We start from the raw sequence: 22,863 nt of genomic DNA, 5'->3' as shown, positions 1-22,863 counted from the left end.
GGACTAATGATTGAAAGGCAAGGTCTGAAAGTGAAATACCGGAAGGAAGAAAAGCCAAGTGGTGCTGGATGGATGACAGTGGAGTAAAGCATGTGGCTCAGGCCATCTGTGACCCATATAAAGAGAACAGGGTGCTCTACTGCCTTCAGGGGTCAGGCTCAGAAGGCGACAAGAAGGGCAAAAGAGATCCCTGAAAGAGTGGAGGGGTTTTTCTTCATTTTAGTCAACCTTCAGTCTCTGCCTTGTAACTTCACATGTCTAGTAATTGAAAAGAATTGGAGAGCCGTGAAATGAGAGTGACATTTGGTTCTACTTGTTGGGTTCACGTTGTTGTACATGTGTGTGCAGCCAACCAGTAGTGCTTATTATGTACCAGATCATGTACTAAGAAGGGTCTCTTCCTGAAAATCAGGAAAGAGGAGAAAGAACTAGTTTTTATAGCTTTCTGATTTGGAAAAGCATTATAAAAATCATGATTTAAAAAAATAAAAAAGTAAAAATCATGATTTTCATTATACAGTAAGGGAGTAGCTTCTTTTCTGTGTTCATTCTCGTGAGGATTAACCATAGAGCTAGTCCTGTGAAATGAAGAATGGTTGTATTGTAATTTAATTCCTTGAATTTCTTGTTTCCTTGTTTTTAAGTGGAGATTTTTTTTTTGGTTCGTATTTTTTATTGGGTTTTTTTTATTTTTATTGGGGTTCGATTTGCCAACATATAGCATGACACCCACTGCTCATCACATCAAGTGCCATTCTCAGGGCCCGTCACCAGTCACCCCATCTTGCCACCCACTTCCCCTTTCACTACCTCTTGTTCATTTCCCAGAGTTAGGAGTCTCTCATGTTTTGTTATCCTCTCTGATTTTTCTCAGTGATGTTTTTATGTATTTATTTTAATTTTTTTAGGATTTTATTTATTCGAGAGAGAGAGAGAAAGAGAGAGAGAGAGAAATGCAGAGACACAGGCAGAAGTTGAAGCAGGGTCCATGCAGGGAGACCCATGTGGGACTCAATCCCGGTCTCCATGATCACAACCTGGGCTGCAGGTGTCACTAAATGGCTGATCCAATGGGGCTGACCCGAAGTGAAGATTTTATTTTATTTTATTTTATTTTATTTTTATGTTTTTACATTTTTATTGAAGTTCAATTTGCCAACATATCACGTAACACCCAGTTTTTATCCCACCACGTGTCCCCCTCAGTTCCCATCACCCAGTCACCCCAACCCTCACCCACCTCCCCTTCCACTACCCCTTGTTCATTACCCAGCATTAGGTGTCTCTCATGTTTTATCACCCTCACTGATATTTTTACTCACTTTCTCTCCTTCCCTTTACTCCCTTTCACTAATTTTTATATCCCCAAAATGAATAAGGCCATATAATGTTTGTCTTTTCTGATTGACTTACTTCACTCAGCATAATACCCTCCAGGTCCATCCACGTTGAAGCAAATGGTGGGTATTTGTTGTTTCTAATGGCTGAGTAATATTCTGTTGTATACATAGACCACATCTTCTTTATCCATTCATCTTTCGATGGACACCGAGGCTCCTTCCACAGTTTGGCTATTATGGACATTGCTGCTAGAAACATCGGGGTGCAGGTGTCCTGGTGTATGACTGCATCTGTATCTTTGAGGTAAATCCCTAGCAGTGCAATTGTTGGGCCGTAGGGCAGATCAATTTATAACTCTTTGGGGAACCTCCACACAGTTTTCCAGAGTGGCTGTACCAGTTCTCATTCCCACTAACAGTGCAAGAGGGTTCCCCTTTCTTCACATCCTCTCCAACATTTGTTGCTTCCTTTCTTCTGTTTGGTTTTTACTGACATTCAAAAAACATAAAACTTCAGGGTCATAACTTTGTTGCATTTCTAAGTCCTTTCAACAACAAAAGGAAATCGTGTATTATGACTAGAAGTTTAAGTGAGTCCTAAACTATTGGAAGAAAATTCTAAAATATACATTGACGTTCTACAAAGAAAATACTGAGTTTAAACAAAAGAGCCAGAGATCATTCTTCCAGAAGGTTTGTTAAGTTGAATACAGAGCCCTTTTACAAGTATATTAGAAAAATAAGTAGTCCCACAGTATCAGTCAATTCATGTATAAATGAAAATAGAGCTACCTTTAGTGAAACTAACTCTAAAGTAGTTGACTGCCAAGCTGATTGTTAAATTGGTTATTATTAAAACAGGAGAACAATCCCACACAGTTAGGAATGAGGTCCCAGATTAGAAGAACTGGTAAATGTAGCTGCTCATAATCTAAGTTAAATAATTCCTCTACAATTTGAGTAGATATATATCAACATGGCAGTCTTATATGTAATTTATGGTGTTTAGCAAATTATGTAATGGACTTCATGATTCCCTAGAGCTTATTTTTGAGAGATGCTAGTGAATACAGAGGGAGAAAAATGAATGCTCAAAAAAGTCCTATTGCCATCGTATACATTTGGGGAAACTAAGAATATGTCCAAAGAATCTTGGTGTTCAATACTTTTATATTTAGTAAGAACTAACACCATAAAATAGCACCCATTTAGATAGAATTGATGGTAGATGTGGCAGTACTACATCCTTTTCTACAATGTCTGAGCCTACATAGTACTTAAGACCTTTCCTACAGGCATCAACATTAAGTACAATACTAGAAAGCGTGATAATAATTTTGTCTTTGGAAGTAGTTTACATGAAGTTTTCCTGCATGTCCCATTGGAGATTTGCAGGGAGCCTGCTTCTCCCTCTGCCTGTGTCTCTGTCTCTGTCTCCCTCTCTGTGTCTCTCATGAATAGATAGATAGATAGATAGATAGATAGATAGATAGATAAAGAAATAAATCTTTAAAAGAACTGAATAAAATAATCATCATTATTTTATGATATTTATAAAATGCAGTAAGTTAAGGAAATCATCCTGAGAGGCAGGATGCCTCTCTCATTTGGCCATCTTTTTAACATGTGATACTTATTTTCCTCCCTTGGAGAAGACGACAGGATGCCACTTTTATTTCATAGGGAAGTGTTGTTTGTGACCATCATTTGTAAATGGGTTTTCCGTTGGTTTTGGCGGCAACAGTGTTTGCCACTTCTCTGGTCTAACTGGACTAAGACATCCCTCACTCGTGTTACCACTAGTCCATGTTTGCAGTGCTGTTGGTTGGCTTTGGAAATGTGAACTTTGTGGCTAAAACAGGGAAGTTTCTCTGGCATCGAGTGGAAAACAAGGAGTCCACACAAGGCTCTGTACAGATGGTGTGTGTGCATGCATGAATGAGATACTTTCATAACAGGATCTTATGAAATATATATATATATTTATATATGTAAAATATACTGTATCTTACAATGAAGTGAGCTGGGGATAAGACAATGTTATCAAGAAAATCGTAAGGAAGAGGGGCGCCTGGGTCGTGCAATCGTTGGGCTCCTGGGTGATGCAATCGGTTAAGTGTCTGACTCTTGGATTTGGCTCAGGTCATGATCTCATGATCTTTGGATCAAGCCCTGCATCAGGCTTCATGCTCAGCAGTGAATCTACTTGGGATTTTCTCCCTCTGTCTCCTTACTCATGTGTACACACTCTCTCTCATTCTCTCTGTCTCTTAAATGAGTAACTAAATCTTCAAAAAAGGAAAATCACAAGAGTAAAGCCATATATAGTACTATACTGTATAAAGAAGTGGACCCATGCAATTCCAACACCTGTTGTTCAAGGAGCAACTGTATTTTATCTTTATATCTCCCACTTATTAAGCCGTGACCCTTAGAAAGCCATCAGCAGTTGTCCCTAAGACTAATGACCTCTTTTTTCCTCTCTCCTACTCCTAGTCTGCATAACAGGAATGCTGCCCCTGTCTACTGCATTAGTGGGAAAAGATCTCTGAGGGCAATTTAGAAGACCTGGTGTCTGTTTCCATGCTTGCCCTTTTCAAGCTGGGTCACCTTTCCTCACTCCATGGGGCCTTTGTTCTTTTATGTATGCTTGAATAGTAGATGGTCGTCAAAGACTCTCATGCAGTATAATCTAGTTGGAAAATTTTGCATTTGCCACTCTGTATGAAGAGGTAAAACATGGGTGTGCAGTCACATATGACTTTGGATTCCTGGAGTGACCCTTGCTGTAGACTTTGTTTTGCTGGAGCTCGTGTTCATCTCTAAGTGTCTGCCTTATAGAGGCCTGTGGGGAGTAAATGAGACCATATGTGGAAATTTCTGAGAGTGTCTACCTGGGAGGAAGTACATATAATCCCGGGTGGGGCCGTGGGACTGGTGAGGCGGTGGGGGTATTGACAGCGGTCAGACTTGGTGCATTGAGGTTTCCTCTGCAGCAACGAGCAAAGCAGAACAACAGAGGTGCCATGATCCCCAGTAGCCCCACTGTCCTATGTCTTCAGCATATCCCTAAATGCTACTGGGCATCTACTTGGACAGTAATCATCCCAAATAGGTAGTCCTGAGCAAGCAGCTGTAGGGGTGCTCTGCAACCTTAGCATGTTTAGCCTGTTTTCCTGGGGTCATGAGTGCTATTTTCCAAAGAGAATACAAAAATGGAACCTGCTGTTTGTACCCATAAGCCGTGCCATATTGAAATTGGGTTGTATGGCATTGCGTTCCCTTTAGTGCCTATCAAGGAAGCTAACAGTCAAAACCTATTTTATTTTTACTGTTCTGGGCCTATTTCTTTAATGAATAAGTAATTTTTTGTCCCTAAAGAGGCTTATTGTGAAAGCGGGAAAGCTTTTGGGCAAAAACTCTTATGTTAAAATTAATGGAAAAAAGAGAGCCACATTCACGAAAGTATCTTGAAGCTATAGAATATACAGTGAGAAATAATTTGCAGAGAGATGAAACTAGTAGCTTAATTAGCTTTAGATACATGAAATAGCTGACTTTGTTTTTCCTATAAAAATGAGTTTTATTCAGTTCAAGGTAGTATTTTCCAGAGATACCCTGATTCATGCTTTATTCTATTTTGAATACCTGTTGACGGTAGTACTCAACTACACTCGTGGCTGTTTTGTTTAAAGTGAAGTCAGATGTGGAACATAATCATCTTCTTTTTTTTTTTTAATTTTTATTTATTTATGATAGTCACACACAGAGAGAGAGAGAGAGGCAGAGACATAGGCAGAGGGAGAAGCAGGCTCCATGCACCGGGAGCCCGACGTGGGATTCGATCCTGGGTCTCCAGGATCGTGCGCTGGGCCAAAGGCAGGCGCTAAACCGCTGCGCCACCCAGGGATCCCCATAATCATCTTCTTCGTGGACCCTTTTATTTTACAAAGAGTGATAGTGTATTTATTTATTTATTTATTTATTTATTTATTTATTTATTTTCATCCTGAGTTGTAGAATGTAGCTTGTGGTGTTTATTCTCATAGATTTTTCTTTTTCTTTTTCTTTTTTTCTTGCAGATTTTTCTACTGAAGCAACCGAGAAGCTACATCTCTGCTGTCCTAATGTCTTGTCTGGTAGCCCCGTTTCTGTCTTGTAAGTGTTATCTATATTTTCTATAAAAAATGTGGTTACCTTATGCATAGTATGTCTTCACCATAATTCATGGCTGAATTTAGAATACTTAGAGACATCCAGGTCAGTTAGGATCTTTCTTTTAATTGTTCAGAAAATGGATGATGAAATCATTAAGTAAGGGAAGAAAGATGGATGGGTAGAGGAGGAGAGACCCAGGGGATGTGGAGCTGAGACTTGCTCACTGTTGCCATGAGTGTGACTTGGCACAGTGAGGGTTGACTTTAGATTTGTGATTTGGACGCATCGTTAGAAAGTGGTGTTTTATTAACCAAGATAGAGAACACAGAAGAAAGAGGAAGTTATGGGGATTAGGGATTGGAGTGTGGGAGAGAAGATGACACTTTCAGCGTTTGTGCTGAATTTACAATGACCGTCGCGTATTCAGATTGGAGATACATAGTAGGCAGCTGAAAATCAGAGTTGCAAACTTGAAAGAGGGGTTTGTCTGTTTGTATGTCATTTTTACGTGGTGTGGATTCACCATATAGAGGAATGAATTAAAAAATGAGAACAGCATTTTTTTTCTCTTTGATACTCATTTTGAAGGAACATGAATGTGTTTGGTCAGGGTTTATGCTGTCATAGGAGGGGTGTGTGTGTGTGTGTGTGTGTGTGTGTGTGTGTGTGTACAAGGCATACCCATTCTTGTTGAACGTTTTGGTTAATCTTTAGTTAAATGCAAGATCATATGATACTCTGAAGTTTTCATATTTATAATATAGGACATTCTCTCTGAGGTTTTAAATTACTAAATCAGATGAGGACCCTTGGAAGTTTATTGGAAGTATATAATATTCCCTTTTAGGATAGGTAGTGATAAAATCCTAATGAGTTGTCACTGTTTTAAGATCTGTGAAGTTCCCTAATTGGTATTCATGCAGGTATTTTTAATGGAAATAACCTCTTGCACTCTAAAATGTTGTGAAAGAAATATTACTGCACTCCTTCTGGCTTTATCTGGAACATTCTGCCTTTTTAGATATTTGTATATTATGTCTATTGCCCCTAAAAGAATAGATATGTTATGATTTATTACCTCTTCCTGCTTATAAGATACATTTTTGTCATATTTTAACATTTTTGAAATTGTGATGTGTTTAGAGTCACCTGGGACATTAATTTGAGATTTTCACCTTTGGAAAAGATGTTAGTAAATCAATTATGTATCTCAAAATCAATACTCAGAATCAGAATCAAGTAAATACTGCACAGTAAGTTATCATAATGCACTACCCCAGGCACTTATTATTGTCATGGGGCACTTTGATTAGTTGATTCCAATTTTGGCTCCTTAGTTATTTTGTAGTACTGAGTTTAGTGTTCAACCCCTGGGTAGAAACACTGATTTTTCTGATCTTCAGGCGATAGATTAACACTGAGAATTTTTTTAATGAACTCATGATTCCTCCAACAATCTCTGTCTATCTGTCACCTACTTAGGGAAATGATCCCCCAATAGTTATGTGCTGACTTCCCTTCTGAAGCTGGGAATGTCTGTTCATCTTTGTATTTCCAGAGCGAACTTCGTGAAGTGGCACATGCTAAATGTGAGCATGGAAGTGGGCTGGTGGCTTGACTCACAACTTTGACCTGACCTATGGTCCAGTATCTGCTTTTCTTTTTCAGAGTCCAAGATCCTATGGACTCACTGAACCTCCACCTCTGTAGTGGACAGTGCTGGAAGGGATATCCAGAAAAATTCACGTGCTTTTATTTATTATGTTTTAAGATTGTTGAATTTAGACACTAATTAGAGAATATTTGGGAATTAAAGATAATCTTTAAAATTCTAGCATAATCTTACTGCACAGCAATTGTCATGGTGAATTTTTAATTGTATATGTATTTATTAGATCATTTTGTCTACATTTACATATGACATGTAATTGAAAAGTCATTTTTTTCCAAAGTATTCTAAAACGTTTCTTTTGGGGATCCCTGGGTGGTGCAGAGGTTTGGTGCCTGGCTTTGGCCCAGGGCGTGATCCTGGAGACCCGGGATCGAATCTCATGTCGGGCTCCTGGTGCATGGAGCCTGCTTCTCCCTCTGCCTGTGTCTCTGCCTCTCTCTCTCTCTCTCTCTCTCTCTCTCTCTGTGTGTGACTATCATAAATAAATAATTAAAAAAAAAAATAAAATCTTTAATAAAAATAAAAATAAATAAAATGTTTCTTTTGTTCTCTTTAACTAAAACACCACATATTGATATATTCTTTCTTATAGAATTCTAATTTCACTTGTCATTTTTTTTGGTCTGAATAATAGGTTTATTTATATTTATTTTTATATTTTTTATTTTATTTATTTTTTTAAAGATTTATTTATTTATTTATTTATTTATTTATTTATTTATTTATTCACAATAGACATAGACAGAGAGAGAGAGAGGCACAGACACAGGCAGAGGGAGAAGCAGACTCCATGAGAGGAGCCCGATGCGGGACTCGATCCTGGGACTCCAGGATCACGCCCTGGGCCAAAGACAGGTGCAAAACCTCTGAGCCACCCAGGGATCCCCTTGTTTTTTTATTTTTAAAGATTTATTTATGGGATCCCTGGGTGGCGCAGCGGTTTAGCGCCTGCCTTTGGCCCAGGGCGCGATCCTGGAGACCCGGGATCAAATCCCACATCGGCTCCCGGTGCATGGAGCCTGCTTCTCCCTCTGCCTGTGTCTCTGCCTCTCTCTCTCTCTGTGACTATCATAAATAAATTTTAAAAAAATAAAAAAAAAGGATTTATTTATTTATTCATGAGAGATGAGAGAAAAAGAGAGAGAGAGGGAGAGAGAGAGATGGTGGGTGCCAGAGGGAGATATTAGTGAGTGTACATTATTTTGATTACATTGCACAAAATAAAACTACTATTTCTTTCATAGAAATACAGCAGTGGGAATTATAAGTATTTGTAGAAGTATTGAATTATGTCTCAGTGGATTTATGTGAGTGTGACTTTTCCTAATTTAAGAATGTACATTCAAGTTATTGCTGTCCTTTTCATACTTCCTGACTGATTGAAAAATATTGATTTTCTTACTACAGAGTGCCAAATAAATAGGAGGATGAAGTTTTCTCTTTGGAGGGAATTCCAGTTTTACTTTGTACCTACCCCTTTTAATCTAAAAATTGAAACAAAAGTTGTGTCCCGAATCCCCATTGTTATAATCAGTGACTAGTTACAGTATACTGTACTTGAGGCTATTAGGTCTACAAATGCCATCCTATAATTACATTATTATTATTATTATTATTATTATTATTATTATCTTAAGGTTATGGCTTTGGAAGTTTTAAGTGCTAGGTTTCTCCTTTTGAAAGCAGATGTGGATGTCATAAAGGACTGGCCGGATTTGTTTATTGAAGTGGTACAGTTTTGTTTTGTTTTTTTAATTTCGGGTTTCAGATTCAAGTAGAATTTGAGGAAAAGTATAATATATAGAATTGATCTTTTTATTCATCTGGTGTTATTGGTGTTTCAATATAAATTATTGCTTGAATTGCTGTTACAGTCTTTCTATCTGAGGTTCCTGGGAACATATCATCTGTTGTTCCTGCCTCCTGGCACTCGGTCATCTTCTGTGTGCTGTGGCAGGCTGCTGTTTATGGATAGACAGCAGAGAAGTACTGAGGCTCAGTTCTCCCAAATGTGGAGACATCTGTGAATTGGACAGCATGCCACCGTTTAGACTGTCCTCCTCCATCCCACTGTATGCTCAGTACTGTCTCTGGAGTGGGAGGAAGTTATTTCTTCCAAAAGGTTCAAATGAATTTCTAGTTAATATCATTTAATATCACTTCAAATAAATTTGACTACTTATAGGTATATTGCCTATTGTTTGTGAATGTATTTAAATTTTGTGTAATTGAAACATATTTGCTGTTCTTGTTTTTAGACTTACAGATTTTTTATAGGAGAGAAAATGAGAATATGGACAAAATGGGAACACCTGGAAGTTGATAGATTTAACATAGAAGTTTTTTTCTGCAGTAGAAACTCTTTAAAAAGCAAGATTTATGTCCAGGAATCAGGAAACATTGGAAACAACCCAAATGTCTATTTATTTCCACCATATGACCCCATTTTTGAAAAAAAAAAAAAGCCAAATTAAGCAATGTAGTATTTATTATTTTATAATATTACAAAATATATTGTTACATTATGAGATAATATAGTATTTATTAGATTATATAAAGGATATGTACATATGTTGTAAAACTATCAAACCAACTGAAGGAATGATGAAATGATTCAGCATATATTTATCTTTCAGACAGTAGGCTGTGAGATGAGATTAGGGGAAAGCACACAGCTTAGTAGTATGCTCCATACTTGCCTTGCTTGCTGAATGTTCTTTACTCATTTAAAATATTATATAAAGAAAACATTTCTTAAGATCTGATTTAAAAAGGCAGCACATGGATAGCCCGGGTGGCTCAGCATTTTAGCGCCACCTTTGGCCCGGTGCGTGATCCTGGCGATCCGGGATGGAGCCCACTTCTCCCTCTGTCTGTGACTCTGTGCCTCTCTGTGTGTCTCTAATGAATAAATAAAATCTTAAAAAAGGGCAGCACAATAATAATAATAATAATAATAATAATAATAATAATAATAATAATAATAACAGAATAGCAGAGAGGAGATTGGGTGGCTCATACACAGATATAGATTGGGCCATGGACATGGCCCAATCAGCTGCAGATTTGGTGTCTGGTGGAAGTCCACTTCCTGGTTCAGAGGCCGCTACTTTCTTCTTGTGTCTCCCACATGGCAGCTCTGTGGGCTGGGTTATTTTTTTACAAGGGTGAAAATCCCATTCATTAGGGCTAAACCCTCGTGACCTCATCACCTCCCAACCACCTCAGGTCCTAATACCATGAGGACTAGATTTTATCATGTGAATCTTTGGGGGGGGGGGGGGTTTCGCAAGGATTCAGTCTGTAACATGTTTGGAGAATCACATATGGACCACCTAGGAGGTGAGTCAAAAACTCACCTAGGAATATATGACTAATTTTGTCTTTTAGGATATTTATAAGTTATTTTAATGGTGTTACAGAAAGCATCCAACTATATGGAATTTTTTCTGATGTAGAACAGGAACTGAAAATTGCAATTCCTCACTAGCCAGTAAAAACTTCAGTTGATCTCACAGGTTAATTGTCAGAATCAGATGTAATACAGGGTATAGCAAAAATTGTAAGTTTTAAATGCTGTTAAAATATAACATCATTCCTATCCTGGTATTCTTTGCAAACATAATTATTTGATATTAGGAGTCACAGAATTTCTGCTTTGTTTAAAAATGTGTTCTTGTTCTCAACTGTTTCTAATAATAGAACGTACCCCCTTGTTTTGTATTAGTTACTTCAACACACTTTGAGTTCCTTTGGGGGAAAAAAAAAACAAGCACTGCCAGTATTGAGGAGTATCGGTTATGAATAAGTAAGCATTTAGAGTAGACAGGTGTCAGTTTTGTCTGGTTCAGGAAACTAGTCTGTGGGTCTGTGTCACTTCAGATGACTACCATGCCACCTGGTTCAATCTCTTTGCTCAGGATCCTGCTTCATGGAAGGCTGGAGTTTTGCTAATTCTGTCCTTCTATAAGCAGCTTAGGTTTCCTGTGTGTGTTTATCAGTTGGTGTATCCCTGCAACTGACATATATGACATACTTCTTGCTCATAGGGCTTCCAAATGTTTTCATTCAGTTAGTAATAGAGTTGATTGTTTTCTTTACTTCGTTTTGCATAGAAAAACCTAGTGTTAGCAATTGAATACTCACCCACTGAAACAGAAACCACCACCATATGATTTCATTAAAGGCACCAAGCATCTGCTCCTTTACTGAAGGGAATTACATAGTATTCTCTATACAGAATCTCAGTTCACACTTTGAAGACTAATTGCCTGAGGAAAGAACAGTGTATGAAATTGGGTAAATTATTTTTTCACATTTACCTGATTGATAAGAGGTTAAGTGCCGTCAAGTATAACCACTGAGTACTCTTTTATTTTTAAAGTTAGGTTCCACAAACTATAAGTTTGGCATTTTATTAGACTGCTGAAGAAAGGTATGTAGGCTTAATAGAATTAAAAACTGCCTTATATACCTGGCACATGTGTGTATGCCATTGTACTCATAATCAGTTGCAAATGCACTTAAAGTATAAGCAGCTCTTCTCATGGGAATCTTTTGATTATCCTTATTTTAGAAAAATTACCTGGTTGATGTCAAAGTGAAATGATACGGAGATTCATTTCTGCCCATTTGTAAGTTACTGACACATCTGTTTTTATTAATAATGTTAAAATATTTTATGTATTTAGGTAAGCTGTTCAAAAATGTTTCTAAGGAAGTTTTGTATGGGGAAACATCTGGCTTATTAACTTACATAGTAGAAATTCCACACCCTTGTTACTGTTTGGCAATACAGAATACATAACAAGCACTGAATTTAGTACACATTTGGCCACACAAAGTTGAGAATAAAGTTCATGCTTAGGAGTATTAGTTAAGTTCACGTTATCTTCCCTTTGAACCAAAATATGAATGTTTTGAATATTAACAATGACTGGAAATCTCATGGTGGGACTGAGAAAGATAGAATACATATCTGCTTTGAGGAGAAAGTAACGTAAAAGAAATCGCTTCTATATTTATATACACATATATATCTGTAGGTAGAATTTTAAATAAGTTTAAGTGTAATTAATGGCTGCTAACATTGTGCAGTTTGTCAAGTTTGCCACATGGGATGCCACGGAAGAAGTATTACATATTCTGGGTTTAAGGCATTAAAAATTAAATAATACTTGGGCAAATTGAACACCAATAAAAAATAAATTTATTATACAAAAAATAAAGGCTTAAAACCAAAAAATAAATAAATATTACTTGGTTATGTTTAAATATTTTCTTTTTTTAATATTTTATTTATTCATTAATGAGAGAGACAGAGATAGAGGCGAAGACACAGGCAGAGAGAGAGAAGCAGGTTCCATGCAGGGAGGCCAACATGGGACTAGATCCCATGTCTCCAGGATCACACCCTGGGCCAAAGGCAGGCGCCAAACTGCTGAGCCACCCAGGCATCTCTGTGTATGAATATTTTCAAACAAATCACTAGTGTACATGGGAGTATGTTGAAATATTTAAATGCTGTGAAGTTTCTTTTTCAAGATTAAATTTTATTATCAGACATGAGCTAGTGTTTATAAATTATAGAGATGTTTTTAGTGAACACTTATGAAATCATCAAGGTGATCACATCAACAAGAGAAAAAACAAGAACCATAGGATCCTCTCAATAGATGCAGGGAAAGCATTTGACAAAGTACAGCATCCATTCCTGATCAGTACTCTTCAGAGTTATGCACAGGGAACATTCCTCAATATCTGTAAAGCCATCTCTGAAAAGCCCACAGCAAACATCATTCTCAATGGGGAAAATGGGAGAGCCTTTCCCCTGAGATCAGGAACATGACAGGGATGTCCACCCTCACCACTGCTATTCAACACATTACCATAATTCCTAGCCAAAAGACATTCAAATTGGCAAAGGAGTCACTCTCCCTTTTCGCAGATGACAAGATACTGTACTTTGAAAACACAAAGACTCCACCCCAAGATTGCTAGAACTCATCCAGCAATTCAGCAATGTGACAGGATACAAAAATCAATGCCCAAAAATAAGCTGCACTTCTCTACACTGACAATGAGTGGGAAGAAAGAAAAATTAAGGACTCAACCCATTTACAACTGGACCACAAATCAGAAGATATATAGGAATAAACCTAACCAAAGAGGTAAAGGATCTATACCCTAAAAACTACAGAACACTTCTGAAATAAATTGAGGAAGAATCAAAGAGATGGAAAAACTTTCCATGCTCATATATTGGAAGAATAAATATTATGAAAATGTCTATGCTATGCAGGGCCTTTTACAGGTTCAATGAAATCCCTATCAAAATACCATGGACTTTCTTCAGAGAGTTGGAACAAATTATTTTAAGATTTGTGTGGAATCTGAAAAGACCCCGAATAGCCAGGGGAATATTGGGGAAAAAAAACAAAACAAAACTCCAGATCAGGGGCATCACAATGCCAGATTTCAAGCTGTAGTACAAAGCTGTGATCATCAAGACAGTGGTACTGGCACAAAAACAGACACATAGATCAATGGAACAGAATAGAGACCCCAGAAATGGGCTCTCAACTCTATGGTCAACTAATATTCGACAAAGCAGGAAAGACTATCCACTGTAAAAAGGACACTCTCTTCATTAAATGGTGTTGCGACAAGTTGACAGCCATGTACAAAAGACTGAAACTAGACTATTCTCTCACACCAGACACAATGATAAACTAAAAATGGATGAAAGATCTAAATGTGAGACAAGAATACATCAAAGTCTTAGAGGAGACCACAGGCAACACCCGTTATGAACTTGGCCACAGCAACTTCTTGCAAGATACATCTATGAAGGCAAAGGAAATGAAAGCAAAAATGAACTCTATTGGGACTTCATCAGGGTAAAAGCTTCTGCACAGCAAAAGAAGCAGTCAACAAAACTAAAATACAACCTACAGAATGGGAGAAGATATTTGCAAATGACATATCAGATAAAGGGCTAGTATCCAAGATCTAATAAGAACATCAGATTCAACACCCAAGAAAGAAACAATCCAATCATCCAATGGGCTGAAGACATAACAGACATTTCACCAAAGAAGACATTTTCATGGCCAGGAAGCACATGAGAAAATGCTCTGCATCACTGGCCATCAGGGAAATACGAATCAAAACCACAATGAGATACCACCTCACAATGGTGAGAATGGGGAAAATTAACAAGACTTGAAACAACAAATGTTGCAGAGGGTGTGGAGAAAGGGGAACCCTCCTGCACTGTTGGTGGGAATGTTAACTGGTGCAGCCACTCTGGAAATCTGTGTCCTTCAACAAATGAATGGATAAAGATGATGCGGTCCATATATATAATGGAATATTACTCAGACATTAGAAGGACGAATACTCACCATTTTCTTCAATGTGGATGGAACTGGAGAGGATTATGCTGAGTGAAATAAGTCAATCAGAGAAGGACAAACATTATATGGTTTCATTCATATGGGGATTATAATAATAGTGAAAGGATTATCGGGGGGAGGAGGGGAAATGAATGGGAAAAATAGGGAGACAAACCATGAGAATCCTAACTCTGGAAAATGAACAAAGGGTTGGGGAAAGGGAGTTAGGTGGGGGGCATGGGGTGACTGGGTGATGGGCATTGAGGGGTCACCTGTCAGGATAAGTACTGGCTGTTATACTGTGGGTTGTAAATCGAATTTCAATATACATGAAACGTCAAAGATTCAGGTTACCAAAATTTTGGAAGCTATTTTAAAGGTTTACCCATAAAACTTTTTTTCTTTAATTTTACATATATGCCCTTAACAATGAAAAGAAAAGTATAGGAGACAGACAAAATTGACCATTTTAAGTAGTTTTTGTGCACAGACCGCAACAGGTACAATTTGCCTAATCAGTTGAGGCAACAGCAAAACTGAATAGGCCCCTCCCTCGGGACTGATTTTTTTTTTTTTTTTTTTTTAAGAATTTCAGAAGAGCAGGTATTACCACTCCTTCAGTGTTTGGTCGAAATTCCTGTGAGGCCATCTGGTCCTGGGCGTTTGTTTGTTGGCAGTTATTTTTATTACTGACTCAATTTCCTTGCTAGTATTCAGTCCATTGAACTTTTCACCTACTTCCTCCTTCAGTTTTTGTAGCTTCTAGACTTCTAGGAATTTATCCACTGCGTGTAGGTTGTCCAATATGTTGGTCAATAGTTTTTCATGATATTCTGTTTCAATCATTTAATGTATGTATTCAATTGGTTGCAATTTCTCCTTTATCCTTTGTGATTCTGTTTGAGTGCTTCTCCCTTCTTCTTTCATGAGTCTACCTACAAGATTATCATTCTGTTGATCTTCAAGGAACTAGATAGTGGTTTCATTAATCTGTTCTACTGGTTTTTACTTTTGTTTCTGTAACATATATTTCAGCTCTAATTTTTAGTACTTGTGGCCTTCTGCTGTTTTTTGGTTTTATTTACTGTTCTTTTGCTGAGTCCTTTAGCATAGGTTTATGTGGTTTGAGATTTTTGTTTGAGGTAGGTCTGTATTGCTGTAACCTTCCCTTTTTAGGATCCATTTTGCTGTATCTCAAAGATTCTGGACAATGGTCTTGCCATTTTTATTTGTTTCCATGTAATTTTTTCTGTCTTCTTGGAGTTCTCCTTCGATGCATTCATTGTTTACTAGCATGGTGTAAACCACGCGTATGTGTGTTTTTCCAATTTTTTTTTCTCTTGGGATTGATTTCTAGTTCCACAGCATTGTGCTCAGAAAAGATGCTTGGTATGATTTCAATGTTTTTGAATTTTTGAGACTTGTTTTGTGGCCTGATCTGTAACCTATGCTGAAGAAGTTACCACGGGCACTTGAAAGGAATGAGTATTCTGCTGTTTGAACAAGTTTGAACCAGTGAATTAGTCCAAGTAATTGTTTCCTTTTTGATTTTCAGTTTGGGTCATCCCTCTATTAATGTAAGAGGGGTGTTAAAGTCTCCTACTATTGTTGTATTACTGTCAATTAGTTCCTTAATGCCTAATTGCTTTATGTATTCAGGTGATCCTATGTTGTGTGTACATTTATTTAAAACTGTTAAATCTTCTTGTTGTGTCATCTCCACTCTTATACATAACATCTTTGTCTCCTACTACACACTCTGTTTTAAAGTGTGTTTTGACTGGAAGAAGTGTTCCTACTCCTGCCTTCTTCAGACCTCTTGAATGATAAGTATTTTTCTCCATCTGCTCGCTATCATTCAGCAGGTGTCTATAGATCTGAAATGAATCTCTACTAGTCAGCATATAAGTGAGACTTGTTTCCTTTTGTTGGTGTTGTTGCTGTTGTTGATTGAAAGAGTTTAGTTTGTTTTGTTTTATTTTTTACAGTTTTGTTTGTGAATCCACCCTGTCACCCTATGTCTTTTCATCAGAGTGTTTTGTCCATTTACATTCGTAGTAATTATTTTTGTATTCGAGTTCAATTTGCCAACATATAGCATAACACCTAGTGCTCATCCCATCAAGTGCCCCCCTCAGTGCCCATCACCCATTCACCCCAACCCCCCGCCCACTTCACTTTCCACCAGCCTTTGTTCGTTTCCCAGATTTAGGGGTCTCTCATGTTCTGTCTGATATTTCCCACTCTGATATTTCCATTCTGATATTTCACACTCATTTCCACTCATTTCTTCTTCTTTCCCCTTCTTCCATTTCACTATTTTTTATATTCCCCAAATGAATGAGACCATATAATGTTTGTCCTTCTCCAATTGACTTATTTCACTCAGCATAATACCCTCGAGGTACATCCATCTCGAAGGAAATGGTGGGGTTTATCATTTCTAATGGCTGAGTAATAGTTCATTTCCCAGAGTAAGGAGTCTTTCATGTTCTGTCTCCCTTTTTGATATTTCCCACTCATTTTTTCTCCTTTCCCCTTTATTGCCTTTCACTATTTTTATATTCCCCAAATGAATGAGACCATATAATGTTTTTCCTTCTCCGATTGACTTATTTCACTCAGCATAATACCCTCCAGTTCCATCCACATCGAAGCAAATGCTGGGTATTTGTCATTTCCAATGGCTGAGTAATATTCCATTGTATACATATACCACATCTTCTTTATCCATTCATCTTTCGATGGACTCGAAGGCTCTTTCTACAGTTGGCTTTTATGGATATTGCTGCTATAAGTATCAGGGTGGAGGTGTCCTGGCATTTCATTGCATCTGTATCTTTGGGGTAAATCCCCAGTAGTGCAATTCCTGGGTTGTAGGGCAGATCTATATTTACCTCTTTGAGGAACCTCCACACAGTTTTCCAGAGTGGCTGCACCAGTTCACATACCCACCAAAAGTGCAGGAGGGTTCCCCTTTATCCACGTCCTCTCCAACATTTGTGGTTTCCTGCTTTGTTAATTTTCCGCATTCTCACTGGTGTGAGGTGGTATCTCATTGTGGTTTTGATTTGTATTTCCCTAATGGCAAGTGATGCAGAGCATTTCCTCATGTGCTTGTTGGCCATGTCTATGTCTTCCTCTGTGAGATTTCTCTTCATGTCTTTTGCCCATTTCATGATTGGATTGTTTGTTTCTTTCCTGTTGGGTTGAATAAGTTCTTTATAGATCTTGGATACTAGCCCTTTATCTCATACATCATTTGCAAATATTTTCTCCGATTCTGTAAGTTGTCTTTGAATTTTGTTGATGGTATCTTTTGCTTTGCAAAAGCTTCTTATCTTGGTGAAGTCCCAATAGTTAATTCTTTCTTTGGTTTCTCTTGCCTTCATGGATGAATCTTGGAAGAAGTTACTGTGGCCAAGTTCAAAAAGGGTGTTGTCTGTGTTCTTCTCTAGGATTTGGATGGAATGTTGTGTCACATTAAGATCTTTCATCCATTTTGAGTTTCTCTTTGTGTATGGTAAAGAGAGTGGTCTAGTTTCATTTTTCTGCATATGGATGTCCAATTTTCCCAGCACCATTTATTGAAGAGACTGTCTTTTTTCCAGTGGATAGTCTTTCCTCCTTTGCCGAATGTTAGTTGACTATAACGTTGAGGATCCACTCCTGGATTCTCTATTCTGTTCCATTGATCTATGTGTCTGTTTCTGTGCCAGTACCACACTGTCTTGATGACCACAGCTTTGTAGTCCAACCTGAAATCTGGCATTGTGATGCCCCCAGCTCTGGTTGTCTTTTTGAATATTCCCCTGGCTATTAGGGGTCTTTTCTGATTCCACACAAATCTTAAAATAATTTGTTCCAACTCTATGAAGAAAGTCCATAGTATTTTGATAGGGATTGCATTAAATGTGTAAATTACCCTGGGTAGCATTTACATTTTCACAATATTAATTCTTCCAATCCATGAGCATTGAATATTTTTCCATTTCTTTGTGTCGTCCTCAATTTCTTTCAGAAGGGTTCTATAGTTTTGGGGGTATAGATCCTTTACCTCTTTGGTAAGGATTATTCCTATGTATCTTATGCTTTTGGGTGCGATTATAAATGGGATTGACTCCTTACTGTCTCTTTCTTCAGTCTCATTTTTAGTGTATAGAAATGCCCCTGACTTCTGCGCATTGTTTTTGTATCCTGCCAGGCTACCAAATTGCTGTATGACTTCCAGGAATCTTGGGGTGGAGTCTTTTGGGTTTTCTATATACAGTATCATGTCATCTGTGAAGAGGGAGAGTTTGACTTCTTCTTTGCAAATTTGAATGCAATTTGTTTCTTTTGTTGCCTGATTGCTGAGGCTAGGACTTCCAGTACTATGTTGAATAGCAGTGGTGAGAGTGGACATCCCTGTCATGTTTCTCTTCTTAGTGGATAGGTTCCCAGTGTTTCCCCATTGAGAATGATATTTGCTGTGGGCTTTCGTAGACGGCTTTTAAAATGTTGAGGAATGTTCCCCCTATCCCTACACTCTGAAGAGTTTTGATCAGGAATGGAATGCTGTATTATGTCAAACGCTTTCTCTGCCTGCATTGGGAGGATCATATGGTTCTTGTTTTTTCTCTTGCTAATATGATCAATCACATTGATTGTTTTACGAGTGTTGAACCAGCCTTGTGTCCAGGGAATAAATCCTACTTGGTCATAGTGAATAATTTTCTTAATGTACTGTTGGATCCTATTGGCTAGTATCTTGTTGAGAATTTTTGCATCCATGTTCATCAGGGATATTGGTCTGTAATTCTCCTTTTTGGTGGGGTCTTTGTCTGGTTTTGGAATTAAGGTGATGCTGGCCTCATAGACCCAATTTGGAAGTACTCTGTCTCTTTCTATATCTTTCCAAACAGCTTTAGTAGAATAGGTATGGTTTCTTCTTTAAATGTTTGATAGAATTCCCCTGGGATGCCATCTGGCCCTGGACTTTTGTGTCTTGGGAGGTTTTTGATGACTGCTCCAATTTCCTCCCTGGTTATTGGCCTGTTCAGGTTTTCTATTTCTTCCTGTTCCAGATTTGGTAGTTTGTGGCTTTCCAGGAATGCGTCCATTTCTTCTAGATTGCCTAATTTATTGGCGTATAGCTGCTCATAATATGATTTTAAAATCGTTTGTATTTCCTTGGTGTTGGTAGTGATCTCTCCTTTCTCATTCATGATTTTATTAATTTGAGTCTTCTCTCTCTTCTTTTTAATAAGGCTGGCTAATGGTTTATGTATCTTATTAATTCTTTCAAAGAACCAACTCCTGGTTTTGTTGATCTGTTCCACAGTTCTTCTGGTCTCGATTTCGTTGAGTTCTGCTAGAATCTTAATTAACTCTCTTCTTCTGCTGGGTGTAGGATCTATCTGCTGTTTTTTCTCTAGCTCCTTTATATGTAAGGTTAGCTTTTGTATTTGAGTTCTTTCCAGTTTTTGAATGGATGCTTGTATTGTGACGTATTTCCCCCTTAGGACTGCTTTTGCTGCATCCCAAAGAATTTGAATGGTTGTATCTTCATTCTCATTAGTTTCCATGAATCTCTTTAATTCTTCTCTAATTTCCTGGTTGACCCTTACATCTTTCAGCAGGATGGTACTTAACCTCCACGTGCTTGAGACCCTTCCAATGTTCTTCTTGTGATTTAGTTCTAATTTCAAACATTATGGTGCAATAATATGCAGGGGACGATCCCAATCTTTTGGTATTGGTGAAGACCTGATATGTGACCCAGTATGTGGTCTATTCTGGAAAAGGTTCCATGTGCACTTGAGAAGAATGTTTATTCAGTTTTGTTTGGATGTAAAGTTCTGTAAATATCTGTGAAATTCATTGGTATAGTGTATCATTTAAAGCTCTTGTTTCTTTGGAGATGTTGTGCTTAGAAATCTGTCGGTTGTAGAAAGCGCTACGTTCAAGTCACCAAGTATAAGTGTATGATTATCTAAGTATGTCTTAACTTTGGTTATTGGGATCCCTGGGTGGCGCAGCGGTTTGGCGCCTGCCTTTGGCCCAGGGCGTGATCCTGGAGACCCGGGATCGAATCCCACATCGGGCTCCCGGTGCATGGAGCCTGCTTCTCCTTCTGCCTATGTCTCTCTCTCTCTCTCTCTCTCTCTCTATCATAAATAAATAAAAAATTAAAAAAAAACTTTGGTTATTAATTGATTGATATACTTGGCAGTTCCCACATTCAGGACATAAATATTGATGATTGTTAGGTCATCTTGTTGGATAGATCCTTTAAATATGATATAGTGTCCCTCTTTATCCCTCACTACAGTCTTGGGGATAAACTTTAGTTTATCTGATATAAGGATGGCTACCCCTGCTTTCTTCTGAGGACCATTTGAATGGTACATGGTCCTCCAAACTTTTATTTTCAGGCTGTAGATGTCCTTATGTCTAAAATGAGTCTCTTGTAAACAGCAAATAGATGGGTCCTGCTTTTTCATCCAGTCTGAAACTTCGCGCCTTTTGATGGGGTCATTAAGCCGATTCACATTCAGAGTTACTATTGAAGGATGTGAATTTAGTGTTATCATAATGCCTATTCAGTCATGGTTTTTGTGGATTGTTTTCTTGGACTTCCTCTTTCTATTACATAATCCCCCTTAATATTTCTTGCAGAGCTGGCTTGGTGGTCACATATTCTTTCAGTTTGTTGCCTATCTTGAAAGCTCTTTATCTCTCCTTCTTTTCTGAATGAGAGCCTTGCTGGATAAAGTATTCTTGGCTGTATGTTTGTCTCGTTTAGGACCCTGAATATATCCTGCCAGCACTTTCTGGGCTGCCAGGTCTTTGTTGAGAGGTCTGCTGTTAATCTAATATTTCTCCCCATAAAAGTTAGATATTTCTTGTCTCTTGCTGCTTTAAGGATCTTCTCTCTATCTTTGGAATTTCCAAGCTTCACTATTAAATGTCGAGGTGTTGAATGTTCTTTATTGATTTTGGGGGGTATCTCTCTATTTCCTGGATATGAATGCCCGTTTCCCTTCCTTGTAACTCTGTGGGAGAGAGGACTGTTTCTGCTTCTTTCCTTTGAGGTGAGTTTTTCCTTCTAGTCATTTTGCTCCGTGCAGTGTGGCCCAAAACAAGTTGTATTGGGAAAAGGAGAAAAATGATAGAAGAGAAAATAGGAAAAAAAAAGGGATCTCTGGGTGGCGCAGTGGTTTGGCGCTTGCCTTTGGCCCAGGGCACGATCTTGGAGACCTGGGATCGAATCCCACGTCAGGCTCCTGGCGCATGGAGCCTGCTTCTCCCTCTGCCTGTGTCTCTGCCTCTCTCTCTCTCTGTGTGTGTGACTATCATAAATAAATAAGAAATTAAAAATAAAAGAAAAAGAAAATAGGAAAAAAAGAAAGAAAATGGGGGGGAAAGCAAACAGAAAACAAAAAACAAAGGGGAGTATCCTCTGATTCTATATACTGTAAATTCCTTGACTTCCCCTGGATCTTTCCAGTGCTGCTTGGTCAATAACTTGTTTTTTCCCTGTCTGTCTAGCTGGTCTTCTGGGGGAGTGACCTGCTTTGCTGATTCCCAGGTGTGTGCACCTGGGAGAGCTGCTCAGCCCTCTGCCTCGTGCATGGCTCAGCAGGAGTTGTTTATCCTGTGAGACCCCATGAGGAACAACAACAGTGGCGGTGGCCAGCTCTGGGGCCCTGGATTCAGCTCCCACAGTAAGTATGGAGCTCTACGTCTGCAGGGTCCTGGATGTTATGGGGGAGGGGGCTGCCGATCTGCACAGCTCTGGGCCGCCCAGTGGCAGGAACGTCCTGGCTATCCTTTGTCCCCCCGGCCTCTGCCTGTCCTGAGGGCAGCACCAGATCCTGGGCTGTGTCCCCCAGCGTCCTGGGGTCTGGGGCCTGCGCCGCTGGAATCGCACTCCCGGGGCCGCTCAGCCCCTTCTGGTTGGAGCGGCTGCCTGAGCTGCTGTCCAAGCTGCTCCTGGGCCCCACCTTACCTGAGCTGCAGCCCTTTAGGGAGCTTGGCTGGTGCGTGGTGCGCTCTCCCTCTATTAGTGCCCCTGGGAGCCTGAGGGCATCCCGGCCCTTCCTGGGATACTGGTCCAACTCCTTGGGAGTGCCTTTCTGTCCGGGAAGATTGGTGAAGCTCCTGCTTCTCTGGGTCAGGGCTTTCCTGTCCTGGGGGCACTCGCTGAGCGGCTCAGCCTGGCTCCTCGTGGGGCCCCTCCCCCTTGGATGCTTTTTTATTTCTTTCCTTTTTTTCTGTCTTCCTACCTTGATAGAAGCATGAACTCTTCTCA

The 22,863-nt window shown here is 38.8% G+C and overlaps 1 protein-coding gene across 8 annotated transcripts in view; it reads left to right on the top strand.

Moving 5' to 3' along the window:
- Nucleotides 1-22,863, top strand: part of LOC144314271 (uncharacterized) — a 61,747-nt gene that overhangs the window by 22,866 nt on the left and 16,018 nt on the right. For 3 of the 8 annotated variants that reach the window (XR_013380105.1, XR_013380104.1, XR_013380107.1), the window contains 3 exons: nucleotides 5,423-5,498; nucleotides 11,747-11,804; nucleotides 22,101-22,276. Coding sequence is in view for 3 of the 8 variants with exons in the window: in XM_077898204.1 (XP_077754330.1) it covers nucleotides 5,423-5,498; nucleotides 7,167-7,290 (200 nt within the window). In the remaining 5 variants the exon portion in view is untranslated. Of the gene's footprint in view, nucleotides 1-5,422; nucleotides 5,499-7,056; nucleotides 7,636-11,746; nucleotides 11,805-22,100; nucleotides 22,277-22,863 lie in introns of those variants that run through there. The other 5 variants (XR_013380103.1, XR_013380102.1, XM_077898206.1 and 2 more) reach the window with 4 other exon arrangements.

Source organism: Canis aureus, chromosome 5 (assembly GCF_053574225.1).
Source record: "Canis aureus isolate CA01 chromosome 5, VMU_Caureus_v.1.0, whole genome shotgun sequence".
Taxonomy (NCBI): Eukaryota; Metazoa; Chordata; class Mammalia; order Carnivora; family Canidae; genus Canis; species Canis aureus.
This window is presented reverse-complemented; position numbering and strand designations above follow the sequence as displayed.